Raw genomic sequence first — 24000 nt, forward strand, 5'->3', positions numbered from 1 at the left:
TGCAGGGTTATTGAGGTAAATGTAGGAAAGGAAGACAAGGGAAGGAGAGAGGGAGAATATTCAATTATATCTGCTAGACTGGTTCAGTTTGTGACACCAGCTGTTGTGTTCAACCAGCCACCTCGGGCAGCATGCACTGCTAATAGCCTGATCATCTCTCTCTTCCTCTCGCTCTGTCCTTGTGGCCAGCTGCAGCAGATGGGTGCACTGAGCCGTGACCCTCAGCCACCCCCAGACCCACCAACATGGGGGATCTCGCTAACTGCACACACACAAACACACACAAACACAAGCATGCACGTACTGTATACATGCATACATCTCATCATTTCTCATGCTTACACCTGGCAACTCATAGTGACATGTGGCTGTCTGAATCAATTCAAACTATATCCACGAAGTAAGTCCTGTATGTTTTGCTCTCTTGAAACTATATTTATAATATAACATCCTTCTTTTTGTATTGTTTTCCCACATATCCTCTCTAATTTAGTCCTTGGTCTCTGTGTCTGACAACCTTTCAGCTGATCCTCCCTGAACTAACAGAATAACTTTTTGAATGTGCTTAGAGTGAAATGAAAATCTAAAAAATCCAGTAATAAGTGGAGAGTATCTGGTGTAAAACCTTTGAATAATGAGAACATGTTGACTGACTATTAATTGTGTGGTGCCCAATAACAGTTAATAGTGGCTCATGTGTACCTCTCCATGACACTGTACATCAAAAAGTTCTGTTTCAAGGGATAATATTCATCAAATTTCAGGTGAACTAAATCTAAATTAAGAAATAAATATAGCAATACCTAATATTAAAAGACTTCTAGTGCCACAGTACATCGTGTTATCAGAGCTCTGAGGAAAAAAAACAAAAAAAAACCCAATCCAAAACTATTGATGACTGGCTGTATAATGTGGCAGATGACCAAGTCATGGGCAGAGCTCCAGCTCTGGTCTCTGCAGTAGAGGGTCTTGCCAAGTTTGGTGTTTTTTATGAGCTTTTCAAAGCTGTTTTGATATACATATTTATCAAGCAGCAAATGTTTTAGTGTCTTGACTTGCTCTAAGTATAAAACTTCATTCCTAAGTTTAAATCTCTATTGGCCCCAAACTGAGACAACTTAGATGTTAGATTTGACCTTCTATGGCTGCCTCCCAGACATTCCCTCACCTGGCTCTTGTTGGCGGCCACCTTTGCGAATAAAGCCTGAGACACCTTAGCTCGCTTCATCTCCTGCTGAATTTCGTCATAGATGCCCGATGTAATGTTAACCAGAGACTCCAGCTTCAGGGGGATGTCAGGCGCTGGCCCACAAGGCTTTGGCTGGGAGAGAGGATGTAATACACAGTAAGTACATGTGAAAGTCCATTTGAATGGTTAATGTTTAATAATGAGAAACTATCACATAAGTTTGGAGATAAGTTTGGAAATATCATGAAGGCATTCCATCTATTACTTAAGGATTCTGCTGGGCTCATATATATCCTACAGCTCCCACTAAGACTATCCACAAAAGCAGATCTTGTGTAAATATATGAGGAAACGTTATCAGCTGATGATTGGGCCAAGTTTTTCTGAGAATAGACATACAGTGTTCCCTGTATGAGCATCAGATGCACATCTGCAGCGCATGTCTCCACATGAATTTTGTTTACAGATCAAAGTCATTAAGTCCTTCTCTTTTGTCTTTCTTTGTTGTTTCTGTTTGAATGAACATGTATTGGCTCTCAGAAAGCTTGTATACACAGTGTTTGAAGTCATCCACAAGACATGTACAGACCAGCCAGCTTACATTCCCTCAGTGTAAACGATGCTGAGATAATTTTACATAGACATAATAAGAATAGCACATAAATTCACCCAGAGCCATGAATGGCCATTTGCCCTGACATCAGAGAGAACTTCTTATCACTGATGATGCTAACTGGTTATGTGCAGATGGAAAGAAATGTCCAAATACTGTATAATGTCCTTTATGTTTACGATATGCTGCTGTGATAGCTTTGAAGCTGTTTTTTCATTAGAAACGGAATTTGTTGAAGATAAAAACTTTCAAATCCCTGCAGAGTTTTTACAACACAATACATGATGTGTTGCAGTCTACTTTGTGAGGGCAAGTTAAAGATTGTAGATAACTCACTGAGTTGGAGATTTTCGTCTTGTTCTTCCAGATGGAGGCCCAGGTATCAGGGGTTATCTGGTCATCCAAACTCCTCTCCCACACTTTCTAAGCACACACACACACAAGACACAAGGCATGTTACAATCACATGTTTGCAGTATGTCTTCACTGTGATGACACCTGCTGCCATCATACAAATCTCACTGTTTTCTATTCTTCAATGGCTCCCATAAAAACTGTTGTAGAAATGTCTAATGTAGAGTGTGAAAACACACTGTAGGCAGTGGTGACTGCATGGTACACTAACCTGTGAGAGGCGTGGAGGAGGGTTGGAGGAGTTGGAGGCAGGAAGGCCAACTGAAGGGTTCATGGTGCGCTCTCTCTCCTCTTGGTAGATTCGGTCTCTCTCGCTCTCAGGCAGATTGAGGAAGTTCTGCATTGCTTTCAGGTTGACCAGCAGAGACTGTGAGGCTGTGCGAGGGTCCTCCTCCTTCCGCAGAATCTCTGACAGCAAGCCCTGGATAATGAAGACACACACGTTCACTCTGAAAATCTGCGAGAAGGAGATGTTACTGCTGCCTAATTACTGACTTCCACAACTTTCCCAGTCTTTTGATGCTCCTGTCCCAACTTGTTTGTTGCTGGCTTCACATTCAGAATAAGCATAAATTTACAACAGCTAATAAAGTTGATGAGGTGAAACATGAAATACACTGTCTTTGTACTGTTTTCAATTGAGTATATTTCAGGATTAGCAAATGATCACATTCTGTTTTATTTCTGTTTTACACAGCTTTTTGGACTCAAGGTTGTACTTGAAGCATTATAAGTTAGTTCTCAGAAAATAATGCCTGTGTGACTGTTAAACTATTGTATATCATAAAAGTAGGATTTTATATTTTATTTAACGTTGGTTAAGGTGCAGGTGAATTTTTTATCAAAACTGAAAACGATGAACCTTAGCTAAACATTATCAGCATATGAGTTAGATGTTCACACAAAAACCATTGACACACACCTGGCCTCTATACCAGTAGGTCTATGAGCCACCTCCCATTACATTGATCTAATGGGGCGTGTAACCAGTTTAGCACAGCCTGAATGCATCAGGTGTTTGTGCTGCTGCGAGGGTGCAGGAGACTCAGTGACCCAGCAAGCTACCCTGCCATGCTTCCACTAATCCCACTGAAAATACCACGAGGTGGGCGACCACAAAATTAGCCAAACCCTGTGTGAAAAATGATAGTCTCTGTGACATCAATTTCCATTTATTTCTATCAAATATGCCAATTATCTCCTCTCACCTGATATTTTGTGGGGAATGAAAATTACTATACCTTTAGTCTGAGGAAAACGTAATTCAGTAAGCAGTAGGAGGATATTTTGGTCTTGCCTGACACAATGCCACCACATGATGCCATATATTTATTTTTGGATCTCCATCCTTGACTTATTTATGCCATCTGAAGCTACTGTCTCCTAATCTTGACCACAGTCTGTTCTGTTTTCCTACCTGTGTGCGGTTGAAAGCCACGCGGGCGAACACAGCCTGGGAGACGCTAGCTCTCTTGAGCTCGTCTCTGACCTGCTGGTAGATTTCAGAGGAGACTTCAGCGGCCGAGGGGTTGGCCCCAGGGTGGTCGCCACCTTTGGATGAACCTCGTGGGATGGGTGGGTGGTTGAGGAACTGCTGGTTGAGGGCCTGGGGGTGTGGATGGGCCAGCAGGCGGCTAACAGCTAGTTGCTGGTTGATGAGGTGGGCCATGGCGAGCTGTTGACGCACCAGCTGTGGGGAGAGTTGGGGGGAGAGCAGCCCACCTGGCCCCAGCAGGGGTTGTAGGGCACCAGGCGGGGGTGGGGGCGGAGGAGGCACCTGGCTGGTACGGAGAGGAGGGCTGTGGTGGAGGGGGCCATGGGGCGAAGGTTGTTGTTGGGGCGGAGGAGGCTGCTGAGGTGGCTGGGAGGGTGCCTGTGGATCTCCAGATCCTGTCTTGAGGAGCGGACTGCCGGCTCCCAGGTGACTGAGTTGAGCCAGGCCAGCCAAGTGAGGGGGAGGTCTCTGGCCCAGCACACAGAAGTCTGCCATGTTGTCTCTCTCTACTGGAGGGGAGAAGGGAAAGTCAGTGTTGTCAGAAATTCACATGTGCATAGTGTGAAAAAGACTGAGAGGGTTCCTTACTTTTGATGTCAGTAGCATCTCGTCCAGACCACATCTTCTCCAAGTAATCTACTGCTCAGCAAAACACATGAAGAAAACCAGTCAGAAGAGAAGGTCTTGACAATCTCACATCAAGGTCCATATCATGAACAGAATGAACTTAAAGCTAAACCTTTAAGCCAACATGAAGTCTGTGATGTGCAACATCCACAATTTAAACATAACTGCTCCATCTGCTGATGGAGAGACCTCGAATTGAGACTGATTTATTTGCTGTTTCCAAGGCAAAGAATGAACTTTGAAGCTCATAGCCAAAACAAATTTCTACACAAGTCCATATTCAAAAATGAAATATTCATTGCAAAAGAAAACTTCTGCTTGTCCAGTTGAGGGAGTTTGCATAGTGCAAGGACAAATGGTCCAACACCTGTGTCTACACCTATCCCCCTCAGCTTCTAGCTATGACTGACATGTTTAGCAGCCAATTAGAGAGCAGTGAGTTCTATAGTATGTGTACTTGAGCAGAGCTCTGTGCAGGTCCTAGCCTGGCCAAGCTCTCTCTCTGTTTTGGCTTAATGTTTAATTTAATGATTGTGGTGTAGCTTCTTGGGAGTGGGACACAGTGATGTGGTTGATGGGATGATCTTGACAATTATGTTGGTGTGAAGAAAAGTCATTACCAATGATTTGTTTGAGGAAAGTTATCAAACCATGTCAACGGTGGTTCTCAAACTTTCATACAGAGCTATGTTTACTTCTAGTCATCATCACAGGCTGCATATCTGAAGCTGGATTCTTACTTGATGCTATGGTTAATGGAAGTCCTGTCATAGACACCAACATCATATAAGTTTGATTTGTATTCCATTGTCTGATTTCACCCACTGAAAGCACCAAATCAGCACTAGATGAATGTATCATGAATGATCAAGCCACACCACACTTGAATTCTACTCCACAGTTAAACGTAGTAAGTCTTTTGTGTACTTTATGATATAATACAATGAAGGCAGGCTGCATGCACACAGCCTTGTCCCTTAACTTTGAATAGGAGAGTACTGCAATGCAATCACCATCTTTACATTTATTCTTCCATGTTGAGAGGGAGTGGTGAACATGGCAAGCAGAAATTTCGAAGTGGAGATATCTTTGCAGGGTGTGTGCTGCTGAAAAGCAGAAGATAACTGAGCCTTCTTCAAAATATTAGCAACCCAGTCACTCAAATCAATCACTCAAATCAATCTGACCAATCACAGATCTCCCCACATGGTATCTCAGAAGCCACCACAGTCTCAAAGTGCAGTTACATTTTTGAGGAGGTGGACACCATCGATAGCATAGCTGTGCCGTCATGTGCATAGGTTCTGTGGCTCTGCTGCAGTCACTTTACACACAACTATCAATGCAGAAAGCAAATAATAGAGTCCAGGAGTCAATTTATTATTTTCCTAATCATATTGCAACCCCTTGTTGATGTCCCAATATGGGGGTCGGGAACCGCTGATCAACTGTAAGAGCATTCAGGGAAGTTGGAGCACTGTATACTGCACAGCTCACCTTTGATTTTCTTATACTTCTTGTACCAACGACCAAACTCCTGGCATTTGGCAGTGGAGACATTGGCATAGTAGGAACTATTCACTATGGAGGAAATCATACTCTGAGAGAGAAAGAGAGGGGAAAGATTATTAATAACTAAAATAATATGAAATGCTTACACTCATACAATGACCACATGGCATGCTCACATACACACACACACACACACACACACACACACACACACACACACACACACACACACACACACACACAGTAGAAATAGACAAACATTAATCATGATTGGAATCCACCCATGGAAACTTATGCCAGTACAGTGCAGAGAGGGAATCTCCAGCCACACACATGCTTACAATTGATGCTGTGATCAACACTATTATAAGACCAAGGCTAAACATGCAGCTGGGGAGTTTAACACAATTGAGGAAACAGTTGGTAAATTTTTGGGTTGAGCTTGATTAAAATGTGGCAATAATAAACACAATGCATTATGGGTGGGCAATATGTCCCTAAAATAATGTCACATATTCTTCATGATATGACAAAATACAAGTCGAGCTTGCCAAAGATTTGGAGATTTGTTGCTCGGTTTAGAACGCACAATGGCTGTTGAGCTCTTCTCATGGGATTTTTGGGTCCCTGTGTACTTTAGAGGGTGCTTCTGCTTGAGGTGGTAAAATAAGTGTACTATATTGCTTCCTTTTGTTCTTTGGTCTTCCTGCACTTCTTACATATCGCTGTTTTTTTTGTTGTTGTTATTGTTGTTGTACATCTGATCTGATGTTTTTTGCAACCAAACCCTTTCCAAACTACTGTAGTCACTCCCATCTTTGGAACTAACTCCTCCACCGTGGAGCCAGTACTAATGTTACTTTGGCACTTGTTGTTGCTGTGTGTAATAGTATGAAATCATTATGTCAACTAGTCAGAAAATTGACATTATCACAATATGAATATATGTCTTTGTCATAGTTGCTGGTTGTTATATTAGCCGGGGCATCTGATGGTCCAGTCAGTGAAAGAGAGTGTAAAAACAAATGTAAAGAATATCTTGAAGAGTAGATATAAAGGCTTGGTGCATTTAAAGACAGTTCTATGATGAGGACCATTGGGTTTAGACATGAAGGTGATGGTGAAGAACATGAGGTACAACGTGTTGCTGTGCAGCAATAGCCAGATGTTACCTGTGACAGAGGACACTCTTTGGCCAGAGTGCTTTGGTTCATTTCCTTTAGCAGCTCTTTCAAAGCATTTCTGACGGTCGCATGGTTCCACTGTTCACAGGGCAGGTCCTCCAGCTTTGAAAAACTACAACAAGCCAAAACCACACACGGGACTGTTACATCTTTAGGTAATAAGTTGAGACACAAAGACTAACCATGAAAACAAAACATAGAAATTGTTTTACAGTGTTATTCGAGATGTTTTGGGTAACCACTACACCATATTCTTTAAACTGTTCAAGAAATAGTTCAACGTCCTTCAAAGAGTTAGATGAGAAGATCAATACCACTCTCGTGTCTGTTCAAGCCTGAAAACAGGAGGAAACAGCTGGCCTGGTTTTGTCCAAAAGGAACAAAATCCACCTACCAGTACAGAAGTGTAAATACATTGGCTATAATCCCTTACAACATCCCAAGAACTAGTGTGACACATGCCCCTCCGTAAGCCCACAGCCTGTTTTTCATCTCAATTTTTGTACGTAATGAGGACATGATGTTTGTTATTAATTACTGAGCTTCAGAGGTGCTGGTATTACCAGGCTAGCTCCTCTTTACATTAAGCTAAGCTAACCTGCTACTGGCTGTGGCTTTTTATTTACAGTGTAGACATGACAGCAGTGTCAGTCTCCTCGTCAGCTCTTGGCAAGAGAGCAAATATGCGTAGTTCCCAAAAATGTCAAACTTTCCCTTTAACCTTAAATCAGCTCCTACCCCTGCTGATCTTTCAAATGTCCTTGTATTAACCTCAGACCACTGGTTCCTGTATAGACCTACAGTATCTTCCCGCAATCCTTGCTTTTATTTCAGTTTAACCTCAAATAAATCATTTCGACTCTGAGCACTAAGTGTGCCAGAGTTCCTCCATCGCCATGGAAACACACATAAACATGTAAACAAACCTGGCTGGTATGTGCCAAGACAATAACAATAATAACCCTCTCATCTGGAGTTTATCTGTTTTTATCTGTCCATCAAGATCCTGCTTCACTTATTTGCAGGAACTAGAAGTTCCTGGCACACAGATTCTCCCTGACGGAGACAGATAATAGATAAATCCCCACCGGGTTGTTTAACTGGAGCTTTAGTGTTTAAATATTGCTGCTTTCAAATTCGATAGATATGATAAATTCTTGAACTGCAATCAGCTGCAATGACATCAGCGACCCAGCGGACCAAGTGTCTGTTTCAGTGCAACCACACACAGCGCTGGTTTAAAAGCCTTACTGTGTCCGTAACATATGAACATGTAGCCTTTCCAATGTTGTTTTTCATAGTCAATGAAGGAGGACTGGTGAGTGGAAAGTCACTGATTTAGAATGACGTTTCCACTTTTTCACTCATGCCAGAGACAATTTCTTGTGAGCTACAAATTGAATTAGATCCAAACTTGTGTGGAAAACTGTAACCTGTGACATCTCACTTTTAAAATGCAATCTGACCTTTGTAGCTGGATGCGTAGTGTGACCATGTGGTAGACCTCCAACAACATGTCAGCAACTGTAGCTTCTGGTGCATCAGTCAGGAAGTGTATGGGCAGGGGGTTCCACCTTCCTACCTTGATGATGCCTGAACAGAGACAAAAGCTTTGTCAATCTAGCAGTTCTACATTTTATCATTTTGCTATTATACAAGAGCACAAATGTGACATCAAAAAAGAAAAACATAGAAAAAGAGAGAAAAAAAAATCATTATATTCTATGTTCCCTCTCTACGAAGTTGCAGCCTTAATGTATGTCAGAAAATATGATTACTTTGGTGTATGTGGGCTCTTCCAGTTCCGTAAAATAAGATCAGCTGCTACAGTATTTTTAAGTATTCAGTCTCATTATCAAGATGCCTTTTTGCCATATTAATCTCAATCTTTTGCATGTTCTCATTTTTGAAATACTAAAATACAATGCAGAATGTATTATACGAGAGAATTTAAAAAGTCCTGAACCATATCCTCTTCTTCTCTTCAGGATGAAATATTTCTGAAAAACCACCGTTGCTTCATTGTATCTAGTTCGATAAAAGTGAGCTTAAACTACCAAGTCATTAAAGGATGATACTGGTGGTTCTGTGTGGATGTTCAACCCTGTCTTGAAGAAGTTCCAGGCACTACAGTGGTGTATGGCGGGCGTACAAAGCGCAGGACTTTGGAGACTGCAGCTCACAGCCTGTGGTTAGGTTTAAGCGACAACACACTTCAGTTAAGGTTAGGAAAGATCCTGGTTTCGGTTAAATGTTTATAAAGTAAGCACATCCTGTCTCATGCTTCAAGTCACTTTTGATTTTTTTCAATATTTAACAAAGCTGTTTCCCCAACATTAGTTGGAGTTCCTGAGCATAACCATTAGCCATGATAATCATGCTTTAACATTTCTCAGTTTTGCTGACAAATTCATTAAAAATACCTCTGAATTATGATTAAAAAAAAAAGTGTCTCTCAAGTATCTGCTGCCTCTTATTTATTTAAACATGCTACGAAAATGAGCTTTCAAAGACTTGGGATATCCATCACAGTAAGCTACTGATCTTTATTTCATTGTCAAAGTTAGAGACTGTACTACTCTGCTGTATTATTATTGGGAAATTTATGGCACTGTTTCACTTTATTTAACCCAAATCCAGAAAACATTTTGATGTTGAATACATAGCATTCATACAATAACCTGCACGAGAAATACAATGCACTAGTTCTTCAATGTAGCTATCAGTAAATATTCTTACTGGACACCTGCTCTAATTACCAGTTGTCATCTTTCTTCTGCTGTAAAAAGGTGACTTATGTTTCTGTATGTGACAGCAGACCATTGGCTGGGTGAACTATATCTTACTGTGCTGTAGTTTTGTGGATAAAGAGTCTATGCCTTCTCATAGTAGAGCACAGAGCCACAGTTACAATTTAGCTGAAGACTATACAAACTCAAAATGCATGCAAGCACAACACATAATACACACAAACGCACCTCACGTACTCATTCACCCGCTGCGACACACTCACACACACTCAAACATACAAAGACACATGCAGTCATACACTGACAGAGCTTTTTCATGGGGACTGGCTGGAGCTGTGAAAACTAAACAAAGCTAATCGCATTACTATCCTCTAAATGAGATCCAGACGGGTCCTCACTCCTTCCCTCCCATCTCCCCTCCCCCTATATCTTCCTTTCTCCTCTTCTTCATCCTTTCTTCAGATTTCTCTTCTTCCCACACCGCTCTGATCTCTCCCTCTCTATTTTCATTCCCTCTTTTTGTTCTCTTCCTCTGTGTTTATATCTCAGTTATATCTTTGATTGCAGTCAGGCCGAGCTGTGTTCTTAATTATCTAGTCATACAAGGGGAGCATCATTTAATCCACTATGAACAGAATGGACTGGACCCCTCAGGGCAGGGAACCCCATAGGAAGACCACCATGGCAACATTTAAGAACCCAAACCCAACCAGATAGCTATATTATAACAGTAATGGTCAATTTTAGTTCATGTGCTCCACATGAAAATATGAAAGTTTAGTTTTCTGTCTATATACACTATGCAGTGACACATTTCTGTGAGGAAAAGGTCCACATTTCAAGCTCTTAAGATTAAGAGAAAAATGTGAGTTTATCACACAGGAAGCGCTTTTTGCACACGAGTCATGTGGAGCACCATTTCACACAAAAATATATATATTCACATGGTTTTGAGACACCACACACTTGGTTTTCAAATATTTAGCATATTAAATATAAGTCATTCCATGGAAAACCTTCACATGTAACAGGATATTTTCACATATATGTGTGACATCATCATGAAATTACAAGAGGTTTTGTCCCTGTTCACTCTTTTTTTTTTGCACACATGTCAACATGAATTTCAGATGCCAAAATGTTTTGTTAGAGACCTTTTTGTAAGGGAAGATGTAATGAAAAGAATTTTAAAGAGATGGAATAAACCACTGAAATCATTTTATGACAGAGAGGAAAACACTGAGCCCTTCCTCCTCTCTCTTTTCTAATTTTTTCTGTCAGACACACACACACACACACACACACACACACAAAGAAACTCTTTCTACAGGCTACCGTCAGCAGGCAGCATCTGCACATGTGAAAATAAGCCATAACAGTTTTGGTAATGCCAAGTTGGGTGGAAGCAAACGCGTGAATAAGCAGACAAACATAAACTCACAGAGGACACGTGACAGCACACAGAGAAGTGGACATGTACATGTACTAGCTTGCATGCAAGCACACAGCCACCCACACACACGCTCACACGCTCACAGTGTGATGGTAAATGCATTAATAATTGATCCATCATTTTGGTCTGCTGTTCAATGGGCTCTGCTTCTTGTCCACATTTAAAAGTAGAAATCATTGTTCCCATTTCCATATTAAAATTCCACCTCCCAGAGACATGCTTTTATGTGGCCGGCTGGTGGCTTGGCTCATGTCTGAGTGTGCCCATCCGCACAAACGCAAATCCATACACAAGCACACACTGATGTCTCTGACTCCTCTCATCAACACTCGCAAAGGTCAGCACCAATGGATGCCTGTACACACGCACACACACACGCACTTACAAATACATGTGTACACACAGTAATCCTATTGTAGTCGTAATGGTCGCGGCAGCCTGCACACGCATGCAGGGTTCCTACCAAACTGGTTCCAGGTTCCACCCCTGGCACACACTGGGGTAAACCCCATAAGCCTGACTCACACCTATCATCCATCATTGCACCCTGAGGAGGTCTTTTTGGCAAAAGTCTGTCATGCTGTCATTTCAGCAAGTGCTCTTCTCTGCTGAAATGCTCCTGAAATGCTCATCTGTACAACAATGTGCAAGAGGACCTCCATGAAGGGAGCGACAGCTTGATAAATAGCAGCAAAGAGTTTTAGGCTTATTATAAGCAACAACTTACTCGATCCAAAATACTTCAAAACAGGTCTACAGCATATATGAAGTTTGTATTTATTAATGATAGATAGATAGATAGATAGATAGATAGATAGATAGATAGATAGATAGATAGATAGATAGATAGATAGATAGATAGATAGATAGATAGATAGATAGATAGATAGATAGATAGATAGATAGAAAATACTACATTGAGCAGCAACAAGCAATAAATAACTTTTGATTGGCCACATTGTGAAAAACCAAGAGGAGCACGCCCAGAACATTGTCAGTAATCCTGCGCTGCACACATAAACTGAGCGTACAACTATGACAAGTACAGCAGATCAATGCTGAACCAAGAAGAAGTTGGTCTGTGATGGATGTTTACAATGGATAGTCTGCATAATAACTTATAACCATTCCGATTTGTTTTTCCTTCCAATTAGTTCAGTTGACTTGTCATGGGGAATACTATTCATTTTCAATAGAAAGCTGGATACAAACTTTTAGGAGGAGTTCCAACAAATTATGATTTTCAGTTGCATTATGGGAATTGTGGAATCTCGTGTTTTTGGACTGTGACCACCTCCTTAAAAACCCTTATGATAATCTGACAGCTTGTGTCTCTTGCCCCGTCTGACTTCTTTTAAGGAAGGTACAATGTTGTTATTATCAATAGGCAAAAACTATAAAAATAAGTCCGAAATTTTTATAAAAGAATTATCCTTTAAGATAAACTAAAGTGACCAAAAAAGAAAATCACACGTTATGTATGAAGAGGATATTCACAAGCCCAATCTGGAAAACCAAAAAATGTTCTTACTGATGGACACTTACTGATGTATGAATGTATTAACAATTAATAAACATAAAAGTAATGTATGCCTTAAATAAATATGAATCTTGTATAAGTAACATGTAACAGCACCCTGCAAGAACCAAGACTACAATTCACAAGAGGTCTAAATCCAGATGTCCAGTAGATTTCTGACATGGTCTGCAGGAATGACCCTTTGTGGCCTGTTAGACGTGGCACTGCAACAATGCTCTCTCTACCCTCTCTCTCTCTCTCTGTCTCTCTCTCTCTCTCTCTCTCTCTCTCTGTCTCTCTCTCTCTCTCTCTCTCTCTCTCTCTCTCTCTCTCACACACACACTGACCACTGTTAACTGTTCACTGACTAAAGCCATAAAGTACAGGTCTGCTCCCATCCATTCTATAAAAGCCTTCAGACCCTTATAATTGAAATAAACAATATCTCCCAGTTAATTACTGGGCTAAGCTAATTAAAGAAAGGCCGTGGTCCTCGGCAGTGACTTTAAATACACCGCTGGGACACAAGAATGCAGGACACAATTCAAACAGGGAGAAAATAGCTGGGACTCTGTGTAATTTTGGTCATGGACCGCAGGGGAAAAAAATGTATAATTTAAGCCAGAAATTATTCATTTAACATAAACGCTTGTTTTAAAAAACAAAAAGTATTCATTTGAGAGAAGCTGGGGGAAGTGTGTGTGTGTGTGTGTGTGTGTGTGTGTGTGTGTGTGTGTGTGTGTGTGTGTGTGTGTGTGTGTGTGTGTGCGTGTGTGATTTTAATGCAGTTGTGTGTGTGTGTGTGTGTGTGTGTGTGTGTGTGTGTGTGTGTGTGTGTGTGTGTGTGTGCTGGTGTGTGTGTGCGTGCGTGCGTGCCTGCGTGTGTGTGTGCGTGCGTGCTGCTGCGTGTGTGTGTGTGTGTTGCACCTATGGTATCAGTACTATATGTATGTGAGTTAGTGGGCTCAAGTGTCACACTAAATCTAAAACTCTGAAACCACATTAAATCCAGATTCAAAGCTGGCAACCCCCCTGTGGGTTAGATAATTACCATCAGTGCGTGTGTGTGTGTGTGTGTGTGTGTGTGTGTGTGTGTGTGTGTCTGTCTGTCTGTCTGTCTGTCTGTCTGTTTGTCCTGAGTGTCTGTCTGCCTGTCTGTGTTTTGTCTGCAGCACTGCATGGGTTAAATAGCATTTACAAGAGTGTGTGTGTTTTGCGCACACACACACACACACACACACTGTGAGTGAACAGTGCTCCTCAATGCTCAGAGTTTTGTTTGTGTTGAGTTCTGATGTCCCGTTTAGTCTTGCCTTTGAAGCCCCTGGTGTGGTGCTTTTAAAGGGGAGTGCATTGATGTGGACAAGGGGACCAATGTGGCTCACTGTTTTCCATATACACTGATGAGGCAGACAGAGAGAGACCTATCTTGATACTTAGCAAAAAATTGAGCATCAAGGTTGATTCATCTTCAAACCACAGCAAATACTCGCCATAGAATTCATTGGGCTGTTTCAGAAGATCACTGTGATCATTTGCTTTCTAATTTGCTTTAACAGACTATTAATTGCAGTTCAAAGTTTTACAACCAAAAGAAAAAAAAGCTTCACAACATAGTCAGTAACAGGAGTGAGATAATAAATGTTTATACTGGAAGGACTAGAGGACGTTCTGTAGTACTTTTTAAAGGGCCTTTTTGTGGCAGCTCAATATTCTCTAGTCTCTCAGGTATTACCTCAATTCAACTGCATGCATGTATGTTATTTCATTTTATGCTTAACCTAGTTCTTGCATTAGCATTGCACATCATCAGAAAGATCATTCTTTTTTACAGTTTGGTTTTCATTTTTGTTGTTTTGACTATAAAAAAGGAATTCTTGAAAAAGGGTAATTTGGTGACCCATCACTGCTTCTATGTTCAGCTGTTAACAAGCAAACTGTTAAACTAGATTATCCAGACCACTTTATTTGGACATGAAAGGTAAGGTAACAATCGAGGACATCTACAGCAAGTAGGTTGTAGGCAAACCAGGACGTCAGCCCTCTGACTTTTGATGGATGTTTAAATGGACAGTTTTAGAAACAATTTTGTGGCTTTCTTTTCTTGTCCAAATAAGTTAAGCTAACATGAGGTTTTATTTAAAACCTGTCTGACTGACTGGCTGTTTATGTTTCTTGCTGCATCTGACTTTTGTGATGTAGCCACATTACGAATCTGAACCATTTAGCTGGTGTGTACAATCGATCAGTTATCCTGACTGGATGCCTGTGCACACACCCAGCTAGTAATAAACTGGAATTATACTTATAGACTGCCTGTATTCACTTCACTCACTCCATGTTGTTTGAAAGTGAGATGGATTTCACTGACAAATCTTATGTTTTGCTTTATGGCATAATAGAAGAAGGTGCTGGTTTTATCGGTGTAAACCCAGCTAAAGATTTTAGAGTTTCTCCTAATGATAGATGGGGGGGAATGTCGGAAAAATCAATTCAACCTTCCTCCTGAAGAAAAGTGAGAGAAAAATCTTTGGCCAAAGAAGCAAAGGAGGAGGGGGAGGAGTGATATCTTCTCTGTGGAGTTGTAAAGAGCTTCTTGGCTGATTATAATTTACATTTGTTCAGTGTAAATTGATTATGATAGAAATTTAATTGAAAATTGAAATTCTTCTGTTTTATGCAGGGATGAGACAAAGGTGACTTTTTAAAGAGTAACTAATCTTATTTCTTTGGACTTCCAGTGTTTTAACATCTCGCCTTGCTGCAGTGATGTACAGGCTTACTCCACAATGTTTCAGTACACTGTGACATCACAGTTTGGTGTCAGAGGTGCAACAGGCTTGAAACTTTCAACCAAAGAAGGTATCCAAACGCTGCTTTTCAGCCATGTATTAAGTTGCTCTTTTGCTCTTTGTGTTGCATACAATTCCAACTATCAGAGAATAAGTACATTTAATGTTGGAAAAAGCTGAACTGAAAAAGTCTGGACTTATCTGAGTAAGTGAAGTCAGACCTCAGGTTTAGGATATCCTGAGCCAAATTTTGAGTAACTGTTGCTCTTGACTTCCATTAACATATCACCCTCTTGATTGATAAAGATTTAAACAGGAGGCCTGATATATTGTTCTTTAAAACACAATACGTAACAGACTGAGACCTATGACTGGTTTTAGATGGGACCACCGTTCAGCAGGCATGCTGCTCTGCTGGATGTGAGTTGGGAAAACAGAGGTGGAGGTCAAGAGTACACAGTCTGTTGTGGGTGGGCTGGAGGACTGATAAGAGCTGCTGGCCTTGAGGCAGTAAAGCGATTACCTGTGGCAGTGTATTTATGAGATGGGGAGAACACACACATATTCACACACACATGCACTCTCATACACAGAAGATCCATGTCTGCATACTCATGGGTCCACAGACTTAATTTGAATGAGACACGAATACTCAAGTTAGATCTCAAACATAAGGGGATCTCCCACAATTTTTAGTCTAATGTAATAGCCATGTTGCTTACTGTCACTCTGTTGTTAGCAGAGACAACTTCCATAGATAGAATTTTCTGCATAGTTGAGAAAAGACAGCAGTAAACGACACTGTCCTGTTGCAGATGACTACCATGTGTGCAACAATAAATTACAGTTTTTCTTTTCCTCTGCTTCATAAACATTCTCACACATACAGTACACACACACACACACACACACACACACACACACACACACACACACACACGCGCGCACACACACACACACACACACACACACACACACACACACACACACACTCACATGCACGCACACACACACAAACACACAGTGTATTTTTGTCTTGCAGAGACATTCCTGTCCAGCTCTTTGTTCTGTCTTTAATGAGTTTTATAGGCTCTGTCTGTGTCTTAGTTGTGTTTTTGAGATATTCTTGTGCTCTTTGCCACTGTAACAGTACAGTGTCTGCTCTAAGTAGATGATCTCACAGCCAGTTTTCCTCTCAGGTTGCTGATTAGGTAGAGAGCTTCCTTTCAAAGAACATTCCAGTCTTGACCCCTAAGCTGTATGCTATTTAATTCTAAATTAGTAGTGCCATAGTTTACAAGTGAGAGACACTTGGTAGTTAGAAAATGATGACAATTATTAATGGCCTTAATGGAACCATCTCCATACAAACAAAGAGGCAGCTTGGCCTCTGTTATTTAGCTATTTAAATGATAGTATAGTAACAATCGATGTGAAGAATGCTTAATTCTGTGTGCTTAGCTGCCTTGATGCTAAGCACCTAGTCCAAATCCACAACTACAAAGTCCATTAGTACAGTATCTGTCTGAAGTATGACTTTGTAGGTGACACTCATTTATTAGTTGGTTAGTTAATAAAGTTGGAATTGTTGGTTTTCTGTAGATAAAAGAGCTTGGTCTGTACCAGCTCTATAAGGAAAGTGTCCTGAGACAACTTCTGTTGTGATTTGGCACTATACAAATAAAATTGAGTTGAATTGAATTAGTTGAGATGGCTATATCTACTGTCATCACCTCTCCAGCTACCTATGGGGTTCTTTTTCTGTTTTCTTTCTTTTTATTTTCAATTTCACCACTGAAAACACATAACTTCTGCCCATTTGTGGATTTCTTTGCCCCAAGGAACCAGACAAAGGCTTTCATCTGCTTTGATGAGGTGGGCGAAATGTCACAGCATTTTCTTAATGACAAAGCTAATGAGAAGCACAAAAACAAATCCAAGAGGTAATCTTCTCAGCAAAGTCTCAGCAAGAAAGCAAATAAAATGTCTATTCCTAACTCCTCCTTTAAGGATACAGGGACAGATTTGTAAGCATAAAAAGGTTTGGACGTCAATCCTGAGGTGAGCTGTTGCAACATGTTAGTTTATACAGTGCTGCTAGAAAATTTGTTACGTAAGTATTTTCTTTTCTTGATCTAAAATGTGATTAGATCATCATTCAAGTCATCAATAAACTAAACATAGAGGAGAAGGTTCCACAAAATGTAGGTGTAAAAATGTACAGTATATGTACTTACTGATTTTTTCATTTACCCAACATATATGCTATTGTTGGAAAAAGTATGTGAACTTCTAGGATCATCAGCTCATTAAATAGGTAATTGGAGTCAGCAGTTTCAATCAATGGGATGACAACCAGGTGTGAGTTTTGTTATCGCTGCCCTGTTCAAAGAATAAAAAGCCGGGTGTTTATTATCAAAATTTGGTCTTCATCACACAGGGTGTGGAAGTGTGCCATGATTGGATCAAAGGAGATTTCTGTCGAGCTGCTTATGGATGGTCACCAGGCTGGGAAAGGTTACAAACCATTTCTAAAGAGTCAGGACTCCAAGAACAATACGTGGAATTCTCCGGGAGGTGACAAAGAACTTCTAATGTTAATGTTCATGAGTCCACCATCAGACACTCAACAAGAATGGTGTGCATGGCGGGACAGCAAGGAGAAAACCACTATTTTGGAAGAGGAGCATTGGTGCCCATCTTAAGTTTGCTAAAGGCTACATGGATTAACCAGAAGGCTATTGAAAGAATGTTGTGTGGACGGATGAGTCCAAAATAGAATTTTTTGGCTTCAATTTTTTGGTGTAAAAGTGTTGTGTTTGATGAAAACACTGCATTCCAGCATAAGAACATCATCCCGACCGTGAAATACAGTGGTGGCAGTGTCATGGTTTGGTGCTGTTTGCTGCTTTATGACCAGGGTGGCTTGCAATCATTGACAGGACAATGAATTCTCAATCATACCACCAAATTCTACAGAGCAGTGTCAACAAAAGGTTGGTAATGAATCAAATCAGTGACCCTGAACGCACAAGTCAGTCTATCAAAAAAATGGCAAAGTGGCAGACTGCTGGATACTGGTAGTAACAGTATTGTATTTATGATTCCTGAATAACAGGAATTAATATTATCTTAACAAACGTCCTGTTTTATTTCACATGCTTAACATAGAATAACATAATGTGTGCTCATACTTACAGGCATATATTCCCTCTGCTCTGTGGAAACAAACAAATAGCTGCTGAATTCACTTTACTAACTCTGCAGCTGAAGCACTACACATTGACCAGCTACAGCAACCTCAAATGGTCAAAACTCAAACTCAAAATTCCCAGTATTTACCACTTCTACATGGAATATAGGAATGCTGCTACAGAAATAAAACTCAGAAAAATGTGATGTGCATTGTTGTTGGGAATGTGACTCTTAATATAGTATAGTGATTAGTATAGTAAATGATTCAACTACATCATAATAAAAATCAACTCATGTCTTGCCAGTTAAATGCTTTTAATGTGAAGCTGCAGCAGATGGAAATCTTCGGTTTGCATTAGCAGTAACTTATTACAGCATTTCTTTCCAGCAATGTTGAGAACAACACCCAGTTTGTAATGCTGCAAACATTTAAATACTGCAAGACTTTCATCATTTGGCCATTGGCTCAATGACCAATGTGTTACCTCATCTGGTGATGGATAGTGACTTAACAGACATTTATTTAAAGATCGTAACTTCAAAGCAGAAAAAAAATGTAATGTTTTGTCCAGACCTTAATCTAACAGAAATGTTCTAAAAAGACCTGAAGAGAGCAGTTCAGGGAAGCCCACCTCAATCACTGAGTATACTGCTACTTGTAGACGACTGCTATTTGTATGGAGGAATGGGCCAAGATGATGTGTGTCTCATCAACTGATAGAGAAAACCTTTGGTTGAAGTTATTGCTGCACAAAGGGGGTCACACCACATATTGGAAGCAAAGGTTCACATATGGTTTCCAACAAAGATTATTAATGTTAATCATTTTTTGTGTTATTTCTTTAACTGGATTCATTCATTCATTTTCAGGACCTTGATGAAGATCTGATCACATAAATATAATTTAGTTTTGTGCTGGCTTGGTATTCTTGGACAGCCATAGTGTTTTATCAGTTGGTGGTGAGGGTAAACATTTGTGTATGCATGTGTGTGGATAGATAGATAGATAGATAGATAGATAGATAGATAGATAGATAGATAGATAGATAGATAGATAGATAGATAGATAGATAGATAGATAGATAGATAGATAGATAGATAGATAGATAGATAGATTTGAAGGAACTTAGAATTACAATTTTAGGCCCAAAAGCCTTGGCTTACAAAATAGCAAAGGGCTTTAATCCCAATTTATTTTGAAAATCTGAAACATTCATTTCAATTCTCCTTCAAAATATGGGAAGCGTAAAGGGAGGTGACAGCACTTTGTATTGTCTCTGACTGACCGTGGGCTTGTGCAGCCGAGCTGTGGGAGTAGCCGAGGGCCAGCAGAGCCGTCTCCACCAGCTGAGAGAAGAGAATATCCTTCCTGACCAAGACAAACTCTGCATGCTCCTCTCTCCCCTCACATCCGTCTGTCTGAATGCCTCCATCTGACTGCTCCACCACACAGAAGACTGGAATCATCAGACCTGTTAAGGAAGAGGAGAAAGAAAAGGGGAAAACAACAAGAAGATTCTTTTAATGTCTGGCTTTTATTCTGTGATCACAACACAGTTTATTCCTCATAGACAGCTAACATGTGCATTGCATTTACTGTGGGTCAAGCTTGTAATCACTTCATCCTTTTGTTTTACACTGTTGAATACGGCAACACCTGAAATTCACAATAGGCTACAATCAAGCAATGATGTAAAACAAATTATATGCATTCCTAAATCGACTGTAACAGTGCTGTTCACTGTCCACTGGACATTTCCAAGCATTTAATCTAACAGCCTATTAGATAGACAGTCATAAGAATGGCTCCCTGAACAGATATGCAAAGACTATACAAAAGACCTGCACTGACAACAACTGCCACTTTCATTAGAGTATTAACAGGTAGAAATAATAAGTAACACACCCTAAATGGGAGATTTAAAGCACGAGTGATGTAAACAATGAATATGAAAGATTGAAGAGTTAATAAGAGAGAGAGAGACCTAAAGGAGCAGAGGAAAACTTGGATTTACATGACGCTGTGAGTCTCCCTCAAAAATGCAAATTCAGTCCGGGTGAATACCAAACCAGATTCTCCAGAAACGTTTAACAGTGTGGATGAAGCAAGCTGTGGAAAACCAGGGCAAAAACCGAGACCACATCACAGCAACATGTGGAAGTTCACAATTTTTAACAATCATATTGAACAACAAATTAATATAAATCCAGAGAAAATTTGAACCAGTGGGTATAGACATGAGGCTCATCGCTCTGCACCAGCAGCACCTGCGACTTGCCAATCTCAGCTAGTCCTCCAACCTAATTGACAAATTGCTATTGCCTCCAACACGGCTCCAGTGAGCATTTTCTCATCTCATCAGGATGACAGTGTTTTTCAGTGCCTTCGCAAAACAGTTACAGAAATGATTCATATACTCATTTCCTGATCTGCCAGCGCTATGGTTAAGGTTTGGTTAGGTTTAGGCAAATAACACATGGAAAGAAACAGCTGACAGGTGGTAGGAGACAGGATGTGAAGAGTGTCAAACTCACACGCCTTGCTCTTCCTACAAGGTTTTTGGGACACTATGACAACATCAAACTACTGTTCTTGAAACACACCAAAGTCTCCATTTGAAGGCTGTGTTGCTTGTCAGGGAAAATGTAATCCAAAGTCAGTTTAAGTGGTTGAACAAATGACCAATGTTCTCCTTTTTCTTTTACCCACCACATTATCCATGGAATTACCTCTTGCTATCATAGAGTGTGACAGTGTACGGAAATTTACAGACTTCAGCTTTCAAATACTTCACACTGTCACCAGTTAATTCACAGGTGAAACTAACCTCAACCAATAGCATGGAGTGATATCTTCTTTGTTTTTGCAGTACTTGCATAGTAATATACTCTGAGCAGCTAATCCTGTACTTAGTGCAGGAGATGCTATTTATCTGCTTTATATCTTAGCATCCTTCACCTCTGTCTTGCTTATTACAATCTCATATCAAGACACCTGGACTTGCATTGTTTCTTGTTTACTTATTAGCTTCCTCATAGTCTGTACATTACTAATAGGGCACTTGAACATTTAAATCAAGACAAGCACTTGTTCCTCCTCAGTGTTTTCATTATCTGGTTACATTACATCAACATATTCTCCCAGCACCCATGTCCTTTTGGCTCCCTGTGCTAATATCAATCCTTCTCCTCCAATATCAGCTTTTTCCTAAAAGCCTTTTGGTTTTGGGCCACCTGTCAACTGGCAATTAATTAAAGCTCTCTGAAGAAATGATGGAGCGAGAGCATTAGGCAGCCTCCCAGCACTAATAATACAGGGCATGGCAATGTGTTTTACCGCACTGATACCACACAATACCAAATACACACACACACACACACACACATAGACATCTGCCTCCTTTTCCCAGCATGCACGCACGCACACCTCCATAAAAACACATGAGGTGTATGCAGCATTAGTGCTCCCCCAACCACCCCCCACCTCAACCCAGATCCATCCCACCCGTTGTTTTAATCAGTCAATTCCTATATTTCTATTTCCTCCTCATTAATCACTCTGCTCCCAGTCCTCCAGGCTCTCATGGAGTGAATTACACACTGGAGCACTGTGCCAATTCAAGTAAGTGAATTTCCCCCAACAGGGAAATATAACTGTCAACACAGGGCAGCTCCCTCCGACCAGCACTCCTCTCTCTCTCTCTCTCTCTCTCCCTCTCTCTCTCTGGCTCTATCTCACTCTATCCTCTGTCTCCACCTTAGTCTGTCTTCTCTTATATCCAGTGTCCTGTGATTTGCCCACTGACTGTATGATCTGGTTTGGATGATGTGATGTTGCCTCAAACCTCTAATCCCTCTAATATGTATGGGGATGAGTGAACGGAGACATTAAAAATAAGATATGTGCACTGTGTGTGTGTGTGTGTGTGTGTGTGTGTGTGTGTGTGTGTGTGTGTGTGTGTGTGTGTGTGTGTTTGTGGAGTGTAAGTGGTTGTGTGTTTTGGCAGCATTTCTTGGGTGTGAGTGTCACAACGTAGAAGTTAGTGAATGTGGACATATGGTGTGTGTGAGCACGTAAATCTGTGTGTTTGTGTTTGCATGCTGTTGCGCGTGTGTGTGTGGCCCCCTCCTCGTGGCAGCAGTGTGGTTTGGAGGAGACACGTCGAGTTTCCTGTCTTCAAAGACAACCCGTCATTATTACAGGCCAACCATCCATTCAGCACAGGAAACCCCTTCCTCCTTCCTCCTTCCTCCTTCCTCTGTCCCTCCCTCGATCTCTCATGACTTTTCCGACATACAAAATGCTTTTTTCTTCTTCCTCATCTTCTTCTTCTTTTCTCTTTCTTCTTCTTCCTCTTCTTCACATTTAAATATTCATTCATTCTCTTACATTAGCACACTGGGTCTTTGTCTCCTCTTACTGTGGTCAAATATGAACTTGTTGTTTTCTTAACCTCTTCAACTCTTCAAAACCACAGATGGGTGCATCTTTACAAGCTCATATTGTGACACCAGGCAGTTTTGAAACTGTTTCTTAACCTGGCAAACACCCCAGAGTTTTGTAGAAATTTAAGCATGAATTATAGGGGAAATTTGTATAAAATGATTCACAATATTGACAGTGATATGGAACTTCCTGGTTAAATAAAGGTAATAATAATTGACAGTATTTCTGTTTGATATGATACTACAGCCTTATAATTATAATGCTTCTTTCAATGGATTTTTTTCAGTCAATGTAAACAATGAAAATCATTTTCTTTTTTTTCTTTTTTCTTTTTTTGACATTTAAGGAACGTTAAAGGAAAATCAAGAGCTTAAGGGATTACCTGAGACATTTCTGCAAATCTATGGCAACACAAGCATCAAGACAGAAGAATGAGTGCACACACACATGCACATGCACATGCACACATAAACAAGGAACAACTTTCACAATAAGTGCAGGGATCGATAACCCACAGTGAGTTGTATAAATCTTGTTTATATGGAGCAATCTCCTTTATTTGGTAAGCCTGTATTATACCGTTCCCTCCAGACTTATAGATTAACAGTGCAGAAACAGCTTGGGTTCTCCCAGCAGCGCTGCCACATTACAACACAGCGCACTGAGCCAAACTCAACTCAACCCCAGGATGTGGCTCAATGCAGAGCCAAGAGCTGTCTTTGGGTTTAGTACATAAGAGCTCAAAAACCTCTGACACCTGGGTGAAATGGTAAGAGCTGTTTTGACATGCTGTCATCCAGCTGTCTCTAT

The 24000-nt window shown here is 40.6% G+C and overlaps 1 protein-coding gene across 2 annotated transcripts in view; it reads right to left on the minus strand.

Annotated features, from left to right (window-relative positions):
- satb2 (SATB homeobox 2) overlaps nucleotides 1–24000 on the minus strand; it is a 47912-nt gene that overhangs the window by 13386 nt on the left and 10526 nt on the right. For both annotated transcript variants that reach the window (XM_070976678.1, XM_070976677.1), the window contains exons 3-11: nucleotides 20030–20215; nucleotides 8501–8627; nucleotides 7023–7146; nucleotides 5836–5938; nucleotides 4300–4350; nucleotides 3634–4220; nucleotides 2428–2637; nucleotides 2139–2225; nucleotides 1169–1321 (exon numbers count right to left, since the gene is read on the minus strand). In XM_070976678.1, coding sequence (XP_070832779.1) covers nucleotides 1169–1321; nucleotides 2139–2225; nucleotides 2428–2637; nucleotides 3634–4220; nucleotides 4300–4350; nucleotides 5836–5938; nucleotides 7023–7146; nucleotides 8501–8627; nucleotides 20030–20215 — 1628 coding nt within the window. The remainder of the gene's footprint in view (nucleotides 1–1168; nucleotides 1322–2138; nucleotides 2226–2427; nucleotides 2638–3633; nucleotides 4221–4299; nucleotides 4351–5835; nucleotides 5939–7022; nucleotides 7147–8500; nucleotides 8628–20029; nucleotides 20216–24000) is intronic.

This window comes from Chaetodon trifascialis, chromosome 12, assembly GCF_039877785.1.
Source record: "Chaetodon trifascialis isolate fChaTrf1 chromosome 12, fChaTrf1.hap1, whole genome shotgun sequence".
NCBI lineage: Eukaryota > Metazoa > Chordata > Actinopteri > Chaetodontiformes > Chaetodontidae > Chaetodon > Chaetodon trifascialis.